At 48.2% G+C, this 19,238-nt stretch overlaps 2 protein-coding genes across 3 annotated transcripts; one reads left to right on the top strand and one right to left on the bottom strand.

The window, feature by feature from the left end:
• Nucleotides 1–550: 550 nt before the first annotated feature.
• Nucleotides 551–10,802, top strand: RHBDL3 (rhomboid like 3). Of its 2 annotated transcripts, none has more exons than XM_075279587.1 (8): nt 551–964; nt 7,780–7,938; nt 8,071–8,295; nt 8,535–8,686; nt 9,073–9,185; nt 9,259–9,359; nt 9,691–9,751; nt 10,432–10,802. In XM_075279587.1, the coding sequence occupies exons 3-8, from the start codon at nt 8,071–8,073 to the stop codon at nt 10,701–10,703; spliced, it is 924 nt and encodes a 307-aa protein (XP_075135688.1). In that variant the 5' UTR covers nt 551–964; nt 7,780–7,938; the 3' UTR covers nt 10,704–10,802. The 2 variants fall into 2 exon arrangements, with proteins under 2 accessions (XP_075135688.1, XP_075135687.1); XM_075279586.1 differs by having other exon boundaries at nt 551–968; nt 7,760–7,938.
• Nucleotides 10,803–12,412: 1,610 nt separating this feature from the next.
• C6H17orf75 (chromosome 6 C17orf75 homolog) lies at nt 12,413–18,249 on the bottom strand. Its single transcript, XM_075279582.1, has 10 exons — nt 18,040–18,249; nt 16,958–17,032; nt 16,743–16,868; nt 16,095–16,226; nt 15,494–15,551; nt 15,247–15,366; nt 14,685–14,749; nt 14,477–14,613; nt 14,288–14,391; nt 12,413–13,849 (listed from the first exon to the last, which is right to left on the bottom strand). Exons 1-10 carry the CDS (start codon nt 18,174–18,176, stop codon nt 13,628–13,630), a joined length of 1,176 nt encoding a protein of 391 aa, XP_075135683.1. The 5' UTR covers nt 18,177–18,249; the 3' UTR covers nt 12,413–13,627.
• Between the last annotated feature and the right edge of the window lie 989 nt (nt 18,250–19,238).

Genomic DNA, 19,238 nt, shown 5'->3' with positions numbered 1-19,238 from the left:
CTCCTCCGCATGGATCGAACGCCCCTCCAGACATGATACCGAGCCCCGGTGCTGAAACTTAGCCGAGAGGGAAACTTGTGACCGTAGAATGAGAGAGCAGGACCCCCGGGGACCCCCTGCAGTGGTCAGCAGTGCACAGGTGCAGGACAACCATGGGAGTCCCCCTGCAGTGGTCAGCAGTGCACAGGTGCAGCACAACCATGGGGGATTTGCAGTGGTCAGCAGTGAACTAGTGGAGGAGGACCATGGGCATGGGGGTCCCTCTGCAGTGGTCAGTGGTGCACAGGTGGAACAGGACCATGGGGGATCTCGTGCAGTGGTCAGCAGTGCACAGGTGGAGCAAGACCCCCAAAGACCCCCTGCAGTAGTTAGCAGTGCACATGTGGAGCAGAACATCCAAGAACCCTCTGCAGTGGTTAGAAGTGCACAGGTGGAGCAGAACCCTCAAGGACTCCCTGCAGTGATCAGCAGTGCACAGGTGCAACAGGACCATGGGCATGGGGGTCCCTCTGCAGTGGTCAGCAGTGCACAGGCGGAGCAGAGCCATGGGGGAGCCCCTGAAGTCGTCAGCAGTGAACAGGTGGAGCAGAACCCCCAAGGACCTCCTGTAGCAGTCGGCAGTGCACAGGTGAAGCAGGACCATGAGCATGGGGGACCTCCTTCACTGGTTAGTGGTGCACAAGTGGAGCAGAACCCTCAAGGACCCCCTGCAGTGATCATCAGTGCACAGGTGGAGCAGGACCATGAAAGACCCCCTGCAGTGGTCAGTAGCGTACAGGTGGAGCTGGATTGCAGGAATCGTCTGTGTTTCCCCACAGTGGTCAATTGCTTTCCAGCAGTGGCCAGCAGTCCTCAAGCGAAGAAAGACGACAGAGGTCCCAAGTGCGCCCCAGCAGTGGTCAATTGCTCTCTGGCTGAGCACATTGAAGTTTTGGAGTCTGTAGATGTCGCACCTGTGGCCGCTGTAAGTCGCATTTTCTTCTTCATAATCGGATGTTCTTGCTTTAAGGCTAAATTTAGCTGGGGTGGGGGGATTACTTAATAACCTCCTCCTCTTCCCCACTGGAAAATTAACCCTTATTTGTAATCAGGGACCTAAATGTAGATATACAGGAGACGCCCAGACCCTGCCACAGATGTCATATGTACACAGGAGACCCCCAGCACTGCCAGAGACGTCATATACACACAGGAGACCCCCAGCACTGCCAGCGACGTCATATACACACAGGAGTCCCCCAGCACTGCCAGAGACTTCATATACACACAGGAGTCCCCCAGACACCACCAGAGATGTCATATACACAAAGCACTGCCAGAGATTTCATATACAAAGGATACCCCCTAGATATCATCAGAGACATCATATATACACAGTATACCCCCTAAATACCGTCAGAGAAGTCATATACACACTGGATACCCCCCAGACCACACCAGAGACTTCATATAGACATACAGGAAACCCCCCAGATCCCAGCAGAGATGTCATATACACACAGGAGACCCCCAGACACCACCAGAGATGTCATATACACAGGATAACCCCCAGATACTGCCAGAGATGTCATATACACAGGGTACCCCCAGACAGTGACCGGAATGTCATATACACACAGGAGACCCCCAGATACTGCCACAGACTTTATATATACAGGAGACCCTCCCACCACTTGCCCCAGAGGGACCATTTTTCTTGGGTTTGCTAGATTTACTAGTGTCTGTAACTGCAGGTATCTAAACCATATCCCACATGTATCCTACCTATATTCTTCATGTATCTGACCTGTATCTTGCATGTATGTAACCTACGACTAACCTATTCTATACATATATAGTCTATATATTCTACATGTATGTAACCTGTATCCCACCTGTTCTGCACCCTGTATCATATCTGTTTTGGGCTCCTTTATATATTAGGTACTGCCTCCTTGATGTGTGCGGTGAGACCCTAATAATGCCAGGGTGAAATAATGTGGGTGTCCTTGGGGTGCTGTGTTGGGGGTAGTATTAAAACCAGATGATGATTGGGGTGATAGTCCTGTGACTTAGTGTTTTAGGCAGTGTATTGCTGGTGGAGGGTCAGCGGGGGTCAGGTCTGGTCACTTGTGGTTAACCCTCTCCTCTTCTCCCCTTTCTCGCGGGCAGCATTGGGAAGGTCTCTTCTTGCAGGTAAGAGGCTCAGTGTGTCCCCTACCTGTCTTGTCTCTTTCACTACTGAGTCCAGGACATAGGGGGTGGGGGTAGATTAGTATGAGAGGGAGCCATTTGGCTGGAGGGTGGCCGCATTATCTCATACTGCCCCCTCTACCCCACCCCTGGGCTCAACTAATCCCTACAAGTGTCTTCATGTTCTATTTATTGCATGTAAACCAGGAGGATGGGATGCAGGAGGGTGCACTGTGACGCAGGAGGGTGCACTGTGACGCAGGAGGGTGCACTGTGACGCAGGAGGGTGCACTGTAGTGTAGCGCTGGAGCTGCACTACTATCCAGCTGTACCGTAAATGATAAAAGGGAATATGAGGGCGATGATGTCTCCCAGGTTTACAATCTCCAATGTCTGTGATGAACTAACTCCGGTAGTAACCACAGCCGCAGGTAGATGACCTGTTTAGGGACAGCAGTTAGTCATTATGGCAGGCTGTCCTCATATTATATGCTTTGTATTTGTCTTATTGCAAGCTTGTATACAAGTATAATACTATTTTGCTATCGTATAGGGCTCAGGCACCTGCAGTGAGTTACACAGAGGTTGTTGTTTGTTGTCCTATAACTATAAGGGGTGCTGGGCACCATCTCGCTTCTGGTTCTGTGTGAGGAGGTATTTGAAGGCCTGACAGAATCCGAGCTCCGTTTAAAGTTGTGCGCTGAGGAACACAAGTCCGTCCATGGGGTAGCCATTGGTAAATTAATCTTCTGGATTGGGCGTGTGTGGACATAGTTGAACATGTAGCTGTACTTTGGGGCATGAGACACCCAACAGATAATGACGGTGTATATATTCCTCCATATACTCAATGGCTGTAGCGCTAAAGTTTTCCACTAAATACGTTGTATAAATGCTGATGTTATTGACCTCTACATAGATTGCCTATGATTGATGTTCCCTGTGCTGCATGGTCAAGGCAACCCCAAGAGAAGATGTGGGGGAGGAGGAGGAAACTCCCTCACCACAGGGCTGCCGTGGAATCCGTACTAAGCTAATCCACTACAGACTGTTGTATCATCTGTAACCTGCTTCTTTACCTTACTAATTGTCGTTAAAGGGGCTCTATCAGCAAAATTTTGCTGTATGAGCCCCACACATGCGTGAATAGCCCCTCATTTTAAAATAAAAACATATATGCAAATTATACTTATCGCGCACGCTGGGCGGTCGTGCACTGTCCTACCTCATCTTCTGGTACGCTTTCCTCTTTTTTTCGGCAACGCCCTCCGGTCTCTTCCCCGGCTTCATCATCCTCTTCTTCCGGCGGGATTGGTTCAAATCCGGCGCGTGTACAGTATCACTTGCCTCAAGGACGTGAGTGTAATGCCATTGAGAAAAATGGCGCCGGAGCGTGTGCAGTAGCTGTGCATGCACCGAATTTGAACCATTCCCGCCGGAAGAAGAGGACGATGAAGACGGGGAAGAGTCAGGACCGGAGGGCGTCGGCAAAAGAAGAGGAAGGCGTGCCAGAAGATGACATTGGACAGTGCACGACCACCCAGCGTGCACGATAAGTATAATTTGCATATATGTTTTTATGGTTTTATTTTAAAACTGGGGGGGGGGGTAAAATAACATTAGCGGTACCTGAATAGCCTTTTTAAAGGCTATTCACACATATGTGAGGCTCATACAGCATAATTTTGCTTTAAGTAAATAGTCTGCAGACTCGCTGATGAGCTGCTGATGTCACTCTGGTTTGTAATCTCCAGTGTTTTTGTGTGTGTGTGTGATGACATCACCCTTGTTTATAAACTTCAGTTTGTGGTGATGTCACCGGTTTACAATCTCCAATGCCTGGTGATGTCACCCTGATATATAATCTCCCATGTGGGCGTGATGTCGCTCTGCTTTAGGAACCTGCGTGTGTGTATACACAGTCTAGACTAGTGATGTCTCTGTAATAGGGTGCTAATAACACGGGACGCGCTTCTGTGATGATGACCGATCCTGTTCCCTGGAAAAGATTGATGAAGCAAGGGGGGTGGGGGGTCATTTTGCACATTCCTATGATTGTGTTGATGAAATCTCCCCGGTAATGAAATAGTCATCCCAGCCACCCTTCTGCCCCTAGCAATGCCCCCAGTGCATGGAATCCCCTCCGCAGTCGCCATCTGTCATATATCCCTGGTCAGCGCTAAGACCTGTAATGGCGGTCATACGTGAAGTCATTATTACTATATTTGAGCTGGGTGTCATAAAGGGGAGGGGACGTGTGATGCTTGTTTTTCGCTGAGCTTGGGTGCAATGTGCTGCAGCAGAACCTGTGACTGATGATCTAATGTGCTGTGTGGATGTGGTGCAGATGTCTGCCTGTCATCTCCAGCTCTTTATATAGTACCTTATATAAAGGGAAATCATATAGTGTCCGGCAATACCCAGCACCTTTACATTGATGCCATTACCTGGTGCCCGCTGTCTCCCTCCCCCAGGCAAGTGATATCAGTGATATTATACAGGAGGTGACGTCACTTCTCTCCAGGTATCAGTGATATTATACAGGAGCAGTGACATCACCGCTCTCCAGATATCAGTGATATTATATAGGAGCAGTGACATCACCGCTGTCCAGATATCAGTGATGTTATACAGGAGCAGTGACATCACCACTCTCCAGATATCAGAGATATTATATAGGAGCAGTGACATCACCACTCTCCAGATATCAGTGATATTATACAGGAGCAGTGACATCACCGCTCTCCAGATATCAGAGATATTATATAGGAGCAGTGACATCACCACTCTCCAGATATCAGAGATATTATATAGGAGCAGTGACATCACCACTCTCCAGATATCAGTGATATTATACAGGAGCAGTGACATCACCGCTCTCCAGATATCAGAGATATTATACAGGAGCAGTGACATCACCGCTCTCCAGATATCAGTGATATTATACAGGAGATGACGTCACCGCTCTCCAGATATCAGTGATATTATACAGGAGCAGTGACATCACCGCTCTCCAGATATCAGTGATATTATACAGGAGATGACGTCACCGCTCTCCAGATATCAGAGATATTATATAGGAGCAGTGACATCACCGCTCTCCAGATATCAGTGATATTATACAGGAGGTGACGTCACCGCTCTCCAGGTATCAGTGATATTATACAGGAGCAGTGACATCACCGCTCTCCAGATATCAGTGATATTATACAGGAGGTGATGTCACTTCTCTCCAGGTATCAGTGATATTATACAGGAGGTGACGTCACTGGTCTCCAGGTATCAGTGTTATTATACAGGAGGTGACGTCACTTCTCTCCAGGTATCAGTGATATTATACACGAGGTGACGTCACTGTTCTTTAGATATCAGTGATATTATACAGTTGAGGACTATATAACGCTATCTAGACCGAAGAGCTGACACTTGGTTGGTTTCATCGAGGAGGTTTGTGTGCAGAGCTGAGCAGTTGTCTGAGGTTCATTCCCACCTGTGATGTTTCAGACGCCTTCACTGTGAAATATGAAGGCGGCTGCTAATGGTTGGAGGGGCCGCATAATAATCACCGACAGATACTGAGCACTATACCAAACATACCGTAGGAGTGGTACTGTTCCATGTACTGCCAAGGAGGGATCCACATGTGGACTGCAATAATGGTGAGAAGAGCCACAGACTAATCACATCACATGTGGAAGGAGCAGGGTCCCCAGCAGCACAGAGGATTTCAAGAGAGATTTGTTCTGATGTTATAGGGCAGAACATAGACTGACCAGTAACTAACAAACTGAGTAGAGAATATATTGAGACCCCATGTACATGACTGGGTGCGCCGTCAGAAGGGGGCTTGTGGTGCTCTGTTACGATGATTATACCACAAGTCCTATCCTGCTCTGTGACACCAGAACTCACCCATTGAAATCAGTAAGAGACGGAAGGCACTCGCATCTCATCCAAGGACATTCAACTATAAAATCGCCCCCCTCGGCCTGCGCACTCGATCGTGTCCATTGTCTATGGCCCCTGTATAATACTGTACTGTATAATAGATACAGTATGTGGGGGGTCTTTTTTTCTTCTGTATATATCATGTTACAGGAGTCTCGCTCTGTAATGTGTGTGCCCCTATTGTTCACATTTCTTGTCGTCATTGAGGGAATCTGGCAAAACATGGCACCCCATATCCCATGTGACCTTAAGACTTCAGACCCTATTTCATCATCCCCTGCTATAAGATGGCAGCAGTGATACAACAGCAGTCACATGTATGCCATGACTATGGACACCATTATTTTCTATGTCACTTGTTCAGGACACGGCGACCAGCATGGCGGTTCTGTTTTCATACCTTGTCATTCTGGGCAGGGAGAGAACACAAGGTCCTTGCTGTTTCCCTAATTTCCATGTTGAGGAGACTGTTTGGCGGGTCAGATCTATGTCAATGCGACCTCAGAGGGGTTATTACTGGGGTTCACATAATTGTTCGTTGTCAGGGCTGTTGCTCGTGTGTGACCCCAGATTAGTGCGACATAAGAATGGTGGGAGCCATGTGGATTGCGCAGCACCTGCCATCCCTCAGGCCTAAGACCCACCAGCGCCTGTATCCAGAGACAAAGGTCTATTGTGTGTAAAGAAATACTGATGGGCCCCCTCCTCCACATAAGAGGATAACCCCCACTGTGTCCAGGCCATCTCCACCATCTGCCACTCTTTTGTCTGCAGCTCTTCACCCAGCAGCTCAGCTGGACATCTCCACATAACAATGGCCTCTCTGTCATTGAGATGTGTGCAAGGCGCAACACTCTGCGTCTACAACTTACTGCGGAAAGAAAGATATGAAAGTGAAAAGAAAGATGAGGGGCAAAAAATGGAGGAAAGAAGAACTGGAAGTAGATGAAGTAGGGAGAGAAAGTAAGAAAAGGGAAAGGTGGAAAAATAGGAGCTTGAGGCAGAGGAGGAAGGGTAAGAAGTAGAGGAGGAAGTCGGAGAGGAGGACTAATGCCGAAGGGGGAGACGATAAGTCCTAGAGATTATAGAGTGCCATGATGAGATGAAGTACAAGCGATTTCTCTAGTTTCGATGGTTCTCCTGGACGTTCCATTTGGCTTCTTCTTGGTGATGTGTCTGGTCAGATTCTTCAGTTTGGCATGGGAAAGGGGAGCGTTAGCTCTGGTTTCTCTGGCTCCTCCTGGGTGGTGCCTCTAGTTCCTCTTGGATGGTCTGTCGTTCCTCCAGTTTCTCTGGTTCTTCTTGGGCGGTATCTTTGGTTTTTCTAGTTTCTACTGGACATGTATTTTCTTAATGTGTTTTGATAAGGTAAATAAATGCTTACAAAGGGCGTTCCTGAATCCTAAATCTATGATCCTGGCTATCCCGTGTTATGTGTATTCTGGAATATGTAATGTTTCTATTTGACCTAATGAAACCCAATTGCCTACATCGTGGTGGACCACATGTAATGGATGTGGTAGGTTGTGATAGTATCTCATATTTAGGAACTTGAGGGATGTATTTGATGCTATGGGGCTCTCCAGAACTGTGGCCCCTTGATGACAGATGAGAACAGGGCTGGTTTGCAGGACCTGAGCCTATGTTCTCTTCTTCCAGTTTGATTGTGAGAGCAGCGGCTACATCAGCAGTGGACAGTTCTGGACCCTTCTGCAAAAACATGGCTCCGAGCTGGACCCCCACAAGCTGGACATCCTGCTGGCCCTCGCACACAACAATGCTGAGGGGAAGATTTGTTACCAAGATGTCCTGAACCTGGTGAGTGCTCAGAGGATGCAGTGAGAGACTGCAGATCTGAGACCAGGTGCTCGCTATAGTGGCTCATGGTGCCATCTCCTTCCTCTGACTACATTATGTGGTTATAATGTCACGTTTGTTTGTGTATTTCAGATGTGCAACAAGAGGTCAGATAGCTTCCGCTGCGCCATTCTGCAGGGAAACCGCCACTTATGCAAAAAGACTCTTCTGGAGGAGTCCAGCTTGGACCTTACACAGCGCCTGATCCGCCATGTTGCCTATGAGACCCTGCCCCGGGAGATAGACCGAAAGTGGTTCTATGACAACTACACGGGGTGTCCCCCTCCATGGTTTATGATCACAGTCACCATCGTAGAGGTGAGTTTGTCTCCCCCCCCCCCCCCCCCCTATATAGAATAGTCATCAGCATAACAGATCTTTACTGCAAAAGTCCAGAACATCACCTTATCTCATCCCATACAATTTGGGCTTGACCAAGTAGCGCCCAAGCTATGCCTAAAAGGTGACCTTTTTACTTCTATGAGTTCAAGGGGTGATGATAGTCAACCAAACCTGGTGTGAGGGCTCATAGTCTAATGTCGGTTGTTGTGTCGCAGGTTGCCATCTTTGTGTACTATGGGTTGCTGCTTGACCGCTTTGTCCTGCAAGTGACACATTCTCAGTACTTGAAGAAGAATCCTCTTGTTTACCACCCGCAGCTCCGAACGCAGACATGGCGATACCTCAGTTACATGTTCATGCATGCTGGGTGAGTAGTATTGCTCCAGTAGAGGTTTCAGCTCTCAGCAGGTTAATACTTTGTGAACTCGCTATAGCTATAAAGCTTGAAATCTAGAACATGGGGTCCCTGGTGTAATTGGAGGGGCCCCTCACAGGTGCCATTCATAAGTGATGTCACCATAGTGGGCAGCGCTATCTCACTTCAGTCTGTATGATGTCCTCACAGTGGGCGGAGCCATCTCACTATACTTTGCATGATGATGTCATCACAATAGGTAGAGCCATCTCACCACAGCCTGTATGATGATGTCATCAGAGATTAGGCGTGGGGTCTTCCCAGAACCATCAGGCTGATTGCCACCCATTGATGAGGGAGGAGGGGTAATTTTCATGTAACAGGGTCTTCTCTTCTAGGATAGAACATCTTGGAGTGAACGTTGTGTTGCAGCTGCTGGTTGGTGTCCCCCTGGAGATGGTGCATGGGGCCCTGAGGGTTGGCTTTGTGTACGTGGCAGGAGTCCTGGCAGGTGAGATGTCATATTGGCTGCTTTTGATTTTGGGGTGTCTGGAGATATCTTATCATTGCTCTCTTCTCTACAGGTTCCCTGGCGGTGTCAGTGGCTGATATGACTGCTCCGGTGGTTGGATCATCAGGCGGAGTGTACGCTATTGTGTCTGCTCACCTGGCCAATATTGTGATGGTGAGTGACCCTCAAGTTACCCACCAGTATGGAGCAAAACCCTTGCTAAATCTCAAACCCCATTACAAAAGGTTGCAACAATGATGAATAGGACAGCCCCAGATTATTTCTCCCCCCCCCCCTTCTTTGGGGGGACAAGCTCCAAAACACAGGAAACACAGGACCCCCCTCTTGGTCTTTTTCCATTGTATAAGCGGAGCTATGGAGAGAACCCTTCCAATGACCTGCAGTGACTAGCTGTAGTGAAGAGAAGACTTGGGTGGGGGTCTGTGAATTTGGGGTGTCCTATTTGGGGGTCACTGTTACTATCTCTTCTTCTCTTCTCTGCCAGAACTGGTCGGGGATGCGCTGTCAGTTCAAGCTCCTGCGAATGTCCTTCGCCTTAATATGTAGTGAGTATGAGATTTCGCCCTCCCACCCCCTCCTCCGTAAACCAGAATCCTGCTGCCGGCTCTCAGCAATGTTTACATACAGAGGTCTAATGAGCAACTGAGTCTCATGAGAAGCCTAAGCATGGGTCGCGATGACATCACTGTCAACAGCAAATACAGCCAGAGGCTGCCCCCTGCTGGGCATCAACCAAATGGCAGGAGCTTTGAGCACAATACAAATCACTCTGACTAAAATGAAATCTGGCCCTCCAAAAATTGTAGTTGAGCTGGAAGTGATGACAATATTAGAGCCAAAGGACTGATTTATAGGGGAAAATTGTGCAATTGGATGGAGGTGCTAGGACCCTGTTGGACACCTCTAGCCTGGTTACAAGATGAGATATGGTTGGACATGAAGGTATACGGGTTCTATATGGTATATTTACACACAGATGTTATAGCCGATCCTTCTTCTTCAAATGTATCAGAGGCAAGGCTATCAGTCAAAGATCCCTCACCACGTAGTACACTACCCAAAAGTAGCCACTGAGAGCCTCATTTCTATCTGGGCGCAGGATTTATTTTGTCAATGTGTGTATACTTAGATGACAGGGTGTAATATTCTGCAGACTATTTCATAAAGTAAAGGGATCAGAGAAACATTCTGCAGATTGTGTATAACGGCTCTCCTCTCGTTGCAGTGAGTCTGGAGTTCGGCAGAGCGGTCTGGCTCAGGTTTTACCCTTCTTCGTACGCCCCGTGCCCCCACCCCAGCTTTGTGGCGCACCTGGGAGGAGTTGTGGTCGGTATCACGTTGGGGGTTGTGATCCTCAGGAACTTTGAGCAGCGGCTCCAGGATCAGTCGGCCTGGTGGATCTTCCTTAGCAGCTTTGTCCTGTTTGTAATATTTGCCGTCTTGTGGAATGTGTTTGCGTTCAGCATGGCCGGCCTACGGTTACCACCACCGCCATAGTAGAAATCGCATGCCATGGCCGACATTGGCTACTGGTCCTGGCTATACACGGGCACAGTTCCAGACGCCGTTTTCGGAGGAGGATTCTGCTCATCATTGACTTTCTGTACATAGAAAACTGTTTTTATGTGAAAAGTAAATTTCGAATGTAAAGCTCCTCCCCTACCTGCCGGTATGCGGTGACGGTGGTCTGTGAGCGCCATCTTATCTGCAGTTAAAGAGCCATTACATACTCCTGTAAATAAATAGTTCACCATATGCAAGACCTCTGCTTGCTGTAAGTGAATAAAGTGGCCCTAATACACCTCTCAGCTGAGGGTTTGTTACAATGTATCTCTCCTAGCCTAGCGTCCACAGCAGATCAGTATGACTATTGTAACAAACCTTCATCTTTGAAAGCAGGAATAGGTTGGGATGTTAAATAGGGTTCCAGTCACTGACAGTAAGCAGAGATCCTGAAACACAAATATATTAAAGGTGCAAAACCTGTAACAAAAGTTTGTGAAGATAAATATTAGCCTTCTGATGATCCAGACTAGTCCGCGTGACCTGCTGGTGGCCATGATGTATATAATAACAGTATTTTTCTATATGATGTGAGGACCTTTTTATAAACATGTTGTTTATTACGCCTCTGTGTCTCTATGGCAAGTGATGACTCAGTAGTGCAGCCTACAGGGAGTAGAGCCTCACTACAGAAGAGTGGGGAGGCGGGTCATATAGGGAGGTGTGGCCTGACCATTATCCTCAGAGGCTCCGCCCCCAGTAACATCTAGACCACTAGTATCACTGGTGCAGACCCTCTACTTACCAGAAGGGTCCGAGGTCTCATAAAAACCCGCTATTCATAAGAAAATCTACTTAACTTATGTTTTATGCTCCAAGCACATCTAAAGCTGCAATCCTACTGCATCATGGGAAAAATGATCCCAGACCCTTCTGCACCCCCCTCCGTTGTAGGATTTTTATCCACATCATGAACGCACCCTCACCTGAGACAGTAGCTTGAGTACCCACAGTTCTGAGTGCAGCTTTGGCTGTGATTAGAGTATTGGCAGATTACATCAGTCAATCTTATCATTGCAGCTTCCAGTCATGTAAAAGACTATTTCTCCTCTCTGGAAAGGTCTAGTCCTGGTAAGGGACACAGCGCCAGGAATGATACTACTGTTTGCTGTTGCAAGTGCGAGAGGTATCATGTGATCGTGGAGCTTTTCAATAATTCAGCTTTCTGAAGCCAACTGAGCTGATCACAAACACCTTACTGCTGCTCCAAGACCTGACTCACTGCCTGCACATGGCAACGCATGCACACACCACAGCAGTCTTACATACTGATGCATAGTGAGCCTGTGTCGGACGGGAACATATTCCCAGTCTCCTCAGCTGACTCTGGGGAAGAGACATCAGTCAGCACAAGCTTCAGATGGACAGAGATAAAGAGGGTTAGCGTATCATGTGACCTGATCACATACATACAGTGCGCACATACTCACTGAGCCACCTGCATCAGAGTATAGTCATTTCACCGTGACACTCCTGAATAGATCAAGACCTCTAAGATCAATCAGAAATCTGTGTGTGTAAACCAAGTGAGTCTGATGGATTGCAAGCTCTTGGGGTCAGGAATGATGGGAGTGATACACTGTGTGATAGAAACGAGGGACGATGGGGGTGATACAGCTCATAATAAATAAACATAATGCAGGGACAGTCCAGCACAGCAGCTTTATTTAGCACAGAGCATAGGGTAGTATTACTGCCATGTCTGGACGCTCACATGACAGGGATATCTGTAGTGCACACAATGGGGGTATAACACAGGTACAGGGAAGCAGCGTCACTACGCTCAAGCACACTGTGTGACCCCTGAAATGTCTGGAGAATAAAGTGTCTCAGTAAAGGGGGCAGTAGGAGTCATCAGCACGGCGACGGATGGGGGGCAGTGGGATATGCTGGATATATAACAATAGAATCATTAGGGAGTGTCTACATGGGGGTTGTAGTCATCCCAACTCCTCCCTGCTCGTCTCCATCGTCTGAGTAGGGAAGATGATGGCTTTAAAGGGGATGTCCAGGAATTTGAGCAAACTGTGTGTATATCCATCCCGCACCTGTCCCCAGCATTCTGTTGTCCACTGTTGGAGTCTGTTTAGGTTTGTGTTAATACCTCGTTTCCAATCAGTGGTTGCTGGAGAGGGACCGGTGATGCCACTCAAATAGGTCTCGAGTCCGTTACTAGTGACAACTGAGGCCACTGATTTGTCTCAGTGGTCACGTAAAGTGGCAGACTTCCACAACCAAGGTGTCAGCATGAGCCTGAACGGACATCGGTGGTGGATAACGGAGCGCCAGTGACAATGTCTTTTTTTTTTTTTTAATTTCACTCCTCTCCCAGCCTCGACACAGGTTGCTCCAATACCTGGACAACCCCTTTAACCCACCAGTCCCTTTCATTACACGTCTGCGCACCACAACAAAGCAGCAGAAATGTAAGCACAGAAAGCAGCGAAGCCAGGAGCCACATGTAAACCTGCTACAGCCAATCATTGCCTGGAATCCACAGCCCTGAGCCCACTGCCAAGTGTAACAGCCAGAGGGACATTTAAGGGGTAAATAAAAAAAAAACAAAAATTGGTGGCTGCAAAATAAAACCCCATAATGATGGGTGAGGAGCCTCAGGCCCAGAAAAGCCCCATCATAGTCATGACCAACTAGGGTCTCCTTCATCTTAGAAATAATAAGGGGTTACTGGGGCAGGTACTGAAGCTTAGATCTTAGCTCTGCCCCCTTCCCCAATAAATCCTGGGTTACCCATCATATTTAGAGGGCACGGTGGGCAGTATTAGTAGTAGTCACCAGGGGCAGGTCTTTGTATGGACAGGAATGTAAACCACAAACACACGATACAGTCAGCGGTGGGTTCAGGAACTATGAACAGAGAAGCCTTCCTCACGGATGAACTCCTCCAGCACCTTCACCACACTGCGGGCCTCTGGCATCTCGGCATGCTCCACCTTCACTATCTGCAGGAGGATGTCTCCGTTCCCACAGTTCTTCAGGAAGTTATAACAGCGAAACAGGGCGTAATGGCTGCTCTCGGCCTGGCGGATGAGTCTCTTCAGGTTGTTCATGTCTTGAATGACCTGGGAGGGAAAACCACAGCAGCCAATCAGAAAGCAGCTTCATACTGTATCTTATATAGAGCAGTATAGGGGACAGCACATCCCAAGGAGGGGGCGCAAATATCCCATGCAAGGATCCTGCACACACCAGTGAACACAGCAGATACAGCCTTGACCAGGAGTCTACATTACATCTGGTGTCAGAACGTCTTCTCCCGTTTCAAAGTACTCCCTCATGCTTTACACTGCACCGTTACTTCATTAGGTAGGGCACAACTATCATCCAAGACTCCAGTTCAGCTGCACTGTACGTAGCATTTTGTGCTCATCTACATCCACATCACAGGCTTGGCTGCCGTCCTGTCCATTGTGCTGTACTCTACAGATCTGCTGGTTCACACACACAGCTGACATCAGGGCTGGAATGATCTGTTTATTGATCTTGTGCAGAATTCTCACCTTCAGCTTGAAGTTCTCCAGTTTCTGGCGGAAGAGGAAGGGGCTCCCGCCATCGTAGGCATTAATGAAGACCTGCATCCAGTCCTCACAGAAGCGATTACTGACTGCGGAGACAAGAGGAGAAATAATACTAGTAGTAGTAGTAGAGTAGAAATATTGGTCGTAGCCCCTGGGACACCGGAGTCTCACCTGCATTAACCAGTTCTGGCTGACCATCCTTGAAATCCACGGTGACAGCGCGCTGCTGGCACTCAGTCATTGCGATGCACAGGGATGTCATGGTGCCCTCCTGGACTAAGCCCTGCAGGCTGGCTGAACTCAGGAACCTGCCATATGTGGGACAATAAGAACCCAGCAGGGCAATGAACAGTGGGCCGAGCCAGCAGTGGCCACTTACCTGCTAATGTCATTCTGCGTCTTCTCAGTGGAGCTTATGACATCTACAGGGGTGTAGCTCAGTGCCTAGATGGAGGGGAAAACATACAGTAACCAAAGCAGTGTCATCTGGAATTATACTCCATATATACAGAACATAATTGGGGGTTCCTCCATGAGTTCCCAGAAAGTAGTCAGCTGTATACTGGTATTCACAGTCAACCACTCACCTGCAACTGCTGCAAAGGGAAATACAAGGCCAGAGGGGAAAAAAAACCCAGTGATGCAGCTGATGGCCAGGGGTTCCAGGAACTGATCTAGTGGGATCACTCTAGATTAGTGTTGAGCGAATAGTATTCGAAACTATTTGTCTAATACCTCGCTCCCATAGGAATGCATGGAAGCGGCCGAACACCAAGGGGTTAAGCGCAGTCAAATATTCACGGCCGCTAACATGCATTCCTATGGGAGCGAGTTATTCAACAAATACTATTCGCTCAACACTACTCTAGATCTCAAAACATTCCTCATTATTCAACCACGAACTTCATTTCTATCTTATATCAACACCCCCAAAATCTCACCGCATGCAGCAAGTAAGCCAGCTTCTCCTGGAACAGGTTCACTACCCGGTGGATAGGCAACACCGAATCTTCAAACCAGGAGCTAAGATGTGGCCGGACCTCTGAATCCAGGTCAGCCATCTGCAGGGGAGAGGACAAGAGCAGACAGAGAAGATTAGAATGACACAAGAATGTATCTTATAAGCAGAAGATACAGATACTGATGAGAACAGGTATAATAAAGACATTGTTTGGGTCCTGTCCGTACCTCGGGCTCCAGTTTGTTCTTCAGGGCTTCCACATGGCTGTCCAGCTCAAGTCTGAAGGTGGCATCTTAAGGAAACACAGGAGGCGATACCACAGAACAACTACTGCACTGGCCACAGTGGCCTTCACCTTCATGCAGGTAAAGGTTAGCGCAGAGGAGGGGGGGCCATTGTGACACTGAGCTTAAAAAGATGGTGGCTGAACCTGACATTCTCTAGGATATGATTCTGTGTTAGGTGTCAGTATGGATAGGAAGGCTTGTATTATATTCCAGAGCTACACTCACATTTCTGCAGCTTCAGAACTGAAATGTCCAAGCAACACTTACAATGTTGGGCACTGGGGTGCCACTATAGACACACTGGAGAGATTAGAGAGGATGACATTAGCTACACCAGGGGTGTATATTGGGGTAACATTGTAGATACCACTTACATATACACATTGGCAATAACAGAGAGGGGGGTGTGAGCTAGAACAGGGTGCCCCATCATAGACTTTACATTGGAATAACCTGAATCTCATTGTGGATGCTCATCCTGTGCTGGTACCCGAATCTGTGGATGACAATGCCAAGTAGGGACAAAAAAAAAAAAGGATATAGATCCAGGCCTTTCTCACTGCCCCCCAAAAAGCAGATGATGTGTTCTGGAGAGGGGGGTCCAGGTTCAGTACGCTCCTCTGTTTTACCTTGTATCAGGCAATAGTAACAGCCCAGCGTATATTCAGGGGACCTGGAAGAGAGGAACGACAAAATGACCACACACATCAGAGAACTGGGGACCCCAGGAGAGCGTCCGCTATCACACAGGAGGAGAGCGTGTGCTGGCTGTTGGGGACAATGCTGACAACTACGTCACCTTCTTTGTGAGACAGCCCCAATAATGATGTCCTCACTATGTACACAGTATGGACGCTGTACTCTGCTGACCCACAACTACATGTCAGGTACCCGCTTGATGTGCTGCTGCAATGTGTGGGCCTCCCTATTATCGTGACATGATCATAACACAGATAACATTCTGTACTAATATCTCAACCTTCAGCTCAGCTGCATTTTCTATTGAAGGCTGTGGTGGCCTAAAAGCCATCTGCTGTCTCATCCAAAGATCAGGCTGCTATTCTGTCTCTCCACCATGCTTTATACTGCATTTATGCTTATTTAAAGCCTACAGTATAGCATTCCCCTGGGGCTTCTTGGTGAGATCGGAGTGAATGAGGTACAATCTATCACCATATCAGCAACTCACCCGAGATCCACAGATGCCACATTACCCATCCCCTCAAACATGGCTCCTCGTGACAAGCGTTTGGCTATGAAGCTCCGGAGCTTCGGCTCTGCCTCCACAGCGAGGTTGGTGTCCACCAGAGACAGGCTGTACAGTGAGACACGCGGCAGAAATGTCAGCAGCGTAAGATGGAGCAGGTTATGTTATATCAGTGAGAAGTGGGCAGAAGAAATCACCTGAAGTCTTCTCCACCTGGGGTGTCCATGGTGCTGCTGCCCCCCTCATCTTCATCTGCTCTCTCCTGCAACACACTAGAACAGAAAATCACATGTAAGTGCATTAAAGGATTATCTTATCTTATGTACCACTTGGTAGCATAGGAGAGGTATTATATATTAGCAGCTCCACTTCCTCCCCCACCTGGTAGCACAGGCAGTATATTGTATATTAGGGGCTCCACCCATGGGCCTGATGGTACAGGCAGTATATTAGATAAAGGGGGTAGTACATATATTGGGGGTTCCACTCCCCCCACCCGTTAGCACAGGCAGTATATATTTGGGGTCTCCTCTTACCACCTAACCTGGTAGTACTGGTGGTATTTTATATATTTGAGGTTCAGTCAGTATACTATACATAGGGTGTACTATAGACATTGGGCTCTACTCTCAACCCTACCATCCCCCTCAACTTTGTTGGTACATTCTGTATATTATATATAAGAGGTACTATAGATACTGAGGTCTCCTCTCAAACCCCCAGGTTTGGTGGTACAGTCGGTATATTATATACAGGGGTACATTAGACATTGGGGTCTCCTCTCACCCCCCAGGTTTAATGGTACAGTCGGGATATTATATAAAGGTATACAATAGACATTGGGGTCTCCTCTCACCCCCCGGCCTGGTGGTACAGTTGGTATATTATATACAGGGATACACTAGACATTGGGATCTGCTGTCACCCCCCCCCCCATCCTGGTGGTACAGTCGGTATATTATATAAAGGGATACAATAGACACTGGGGTCTCCTCTCACCCCTCAGGTTTAGTGGTACAGTCAGTATATTGATACAATAGACATTGGGATCTCCTGTCACCCCCCCCCCCCCCAGCCTGGTGGTACAGTCGGTATATTATATACAGGGGTACACTAGACATTGGGGTTTCTTCTCACCCCCCCAAGTTTAGTGGTACAGTCGGTATATTATATACAGGGGGTACAATAGACATTGGGATCTCCTGTCACCCCCCAGGTTTAGTGGTACAGTCGGTATATTATATAAAGGGATACAATAGACATTGGGGTCTCCTCTCACCCCCCGGCCTGGTAGTACAGGTACAGACAGTAGTAATGGCCGCCGGGCCGCTCTCCCCTCCTCTCGTCGCCGCCATCTTCGCTCCTCACATCGTCTCCGTCCACGGACTCGGCCAGGGAGCTCTGCGCCGGTAACATGACTGACAGCTCACCAGTCCGGCCGTATCACCAGTCCTCCCGGAGCAGCCACAATAGTTCCGGAGACACAGGGTTCCGCCTTCTCCCGGAGCCAGAGAGGAGAGGCCGGGAAAGAGCTGCCAACTGTCACTGAGACCAGCCGGAGCCAGTATTGTAGGGGAGACCCGCTGTAGAGATTTATCAGGGGGTAGAATAGTGTTTCCCCTTATGTAGAGCTCTGTCAGGGGGTAGAATAGTGTTTCCCCTCATGTAGAGCTCTGTCAGGGGGTAGAATAGTGTTTCCCCTCATGTAGAGCTCTGTCAGGGGGTAGAATAGTGTTTCCCCTCATGTAGAGCTCTGTCAGGGGGTAGAATAGTGTTTCCCCTTATGTAGAGCTCTATGAGGGGGTAGAATAGTGTTTCCCCTTATGTAGAGCTCTATGAGGGGGTAGAATAGTGTTTCCCCTTATGTAGAGCTCTATCAGGGGGTAGAATAGTGTTTCCCCTTATGTAGAGCTCTATCAGGGGGTAGAATAGTGTTTCCCCTTATGTAGAGCTCTATCAGGGGGTAGAATAGTGTTTCCCCTTATGTAGAGCTCTGTCAGGGGGTAGAATAGTGTTTCCCCTTATGTAGAGCTCTGTCAGGGGGTAGAATAGTGTTTCCCCTCATGTAGAGCTCTGTCAGGGGGTAGAATAGTGTTTCCCCTCATGTAGAGCTCTGTCAGGGGGTAGAATAGTGTTTCCCCTTATGTAGAGCTCTATCAGGGGGTAGAATAGTGTTTCCCCTTATGTAGAGCTCTATCAGGGGGTAGAATAGTGTTTCCCCTTATGTAGAGCTCTATCAGGGGGTAGAATAGTGTTTCCCCTTATGTAGAGCACTGTCAGGGGGTAGAATAGTGTTTCCCCTTATGTAGAGCTCTATCAGGGGGTAGAATAGTGTTTCCCCTTATGTAGAGCTCTATCAGGGGGTAGAATAGTGTTTCCCCTCATGTAGAGCTCTGTCAGGGGGTAGAATAGTGTTTCCCCTTATGTAGAGCTCTGTCAGGGGGTAGAATAGTGTTTCCCCTTATGTAGAGCTCTGTC

The sequence above is a fragment of the Leptodactylus fuscus genome, chromosome 6, assembly GCF_031893055.1.
Source record: "Leptodactylus fuscus isolate aLepFus1 chromosome 6, aLepFus1.hap2, whole genome shotgun sequence".
Taxonomy (NCBI): domain Eukaryota; kingdom Metazoa; phylum Chordata; class Amphibia; order Anura; family Leptodactylidae; genus Leptodactylus; species Leptodactylus fuscus.
This window is presented reverse-complemented; position numbering and strand designations above follow the sequence as displayed.

Excerpts from the sequence above, each read along its gene's own strand:
- RHBDL3 (XM_075279587.1), top strand. The coding sequence starts at position 8,071 with ATGTGCAACAAGAGGTCAGATAGCTTCCGCTGCGCCATTCTGCAGGGA. Across the intron at positions 9,360-9,690 it reads ACCTGGCCAATATTGTGATG|AACTGGTCGGGGATGCGCTG; the intron begins GTGAGTGACCCT and ends CTTCTCTGCCAG. Across the intron at positions 9,752-10,431 it reads GTCCTTCGCCTTAATATGTA|TGAGTCTGGAGTTCGGCAGA; the intron begins GTGAGTATGAGA and ends CTCTCGTTGCAG.
- C6H17orf75 (XM_075279582.1), bottom strand. The coding sequence starts at position 18,176 with ATGTTACCGGCGCAGAGCTCCCTGGCCGAGTCCGTGGACGGAGACGAT. Across the intron at positions 16,227-16,742 it reads GTGGCATCTGTGGATCTCGG|GTCCCCTGAATATACGCTGG; the intron begins GTGAGTTGCTGA and ends CCTCTCTTCCAG. Across the intron at positions 14,392-14,476 it reads GCCAGAACTGGTTAATGCAG|TCAGTAATCGCTTCTGTGAG; the intron begins GTGAGACTCCGG and ends TTGTCTCCGCAG.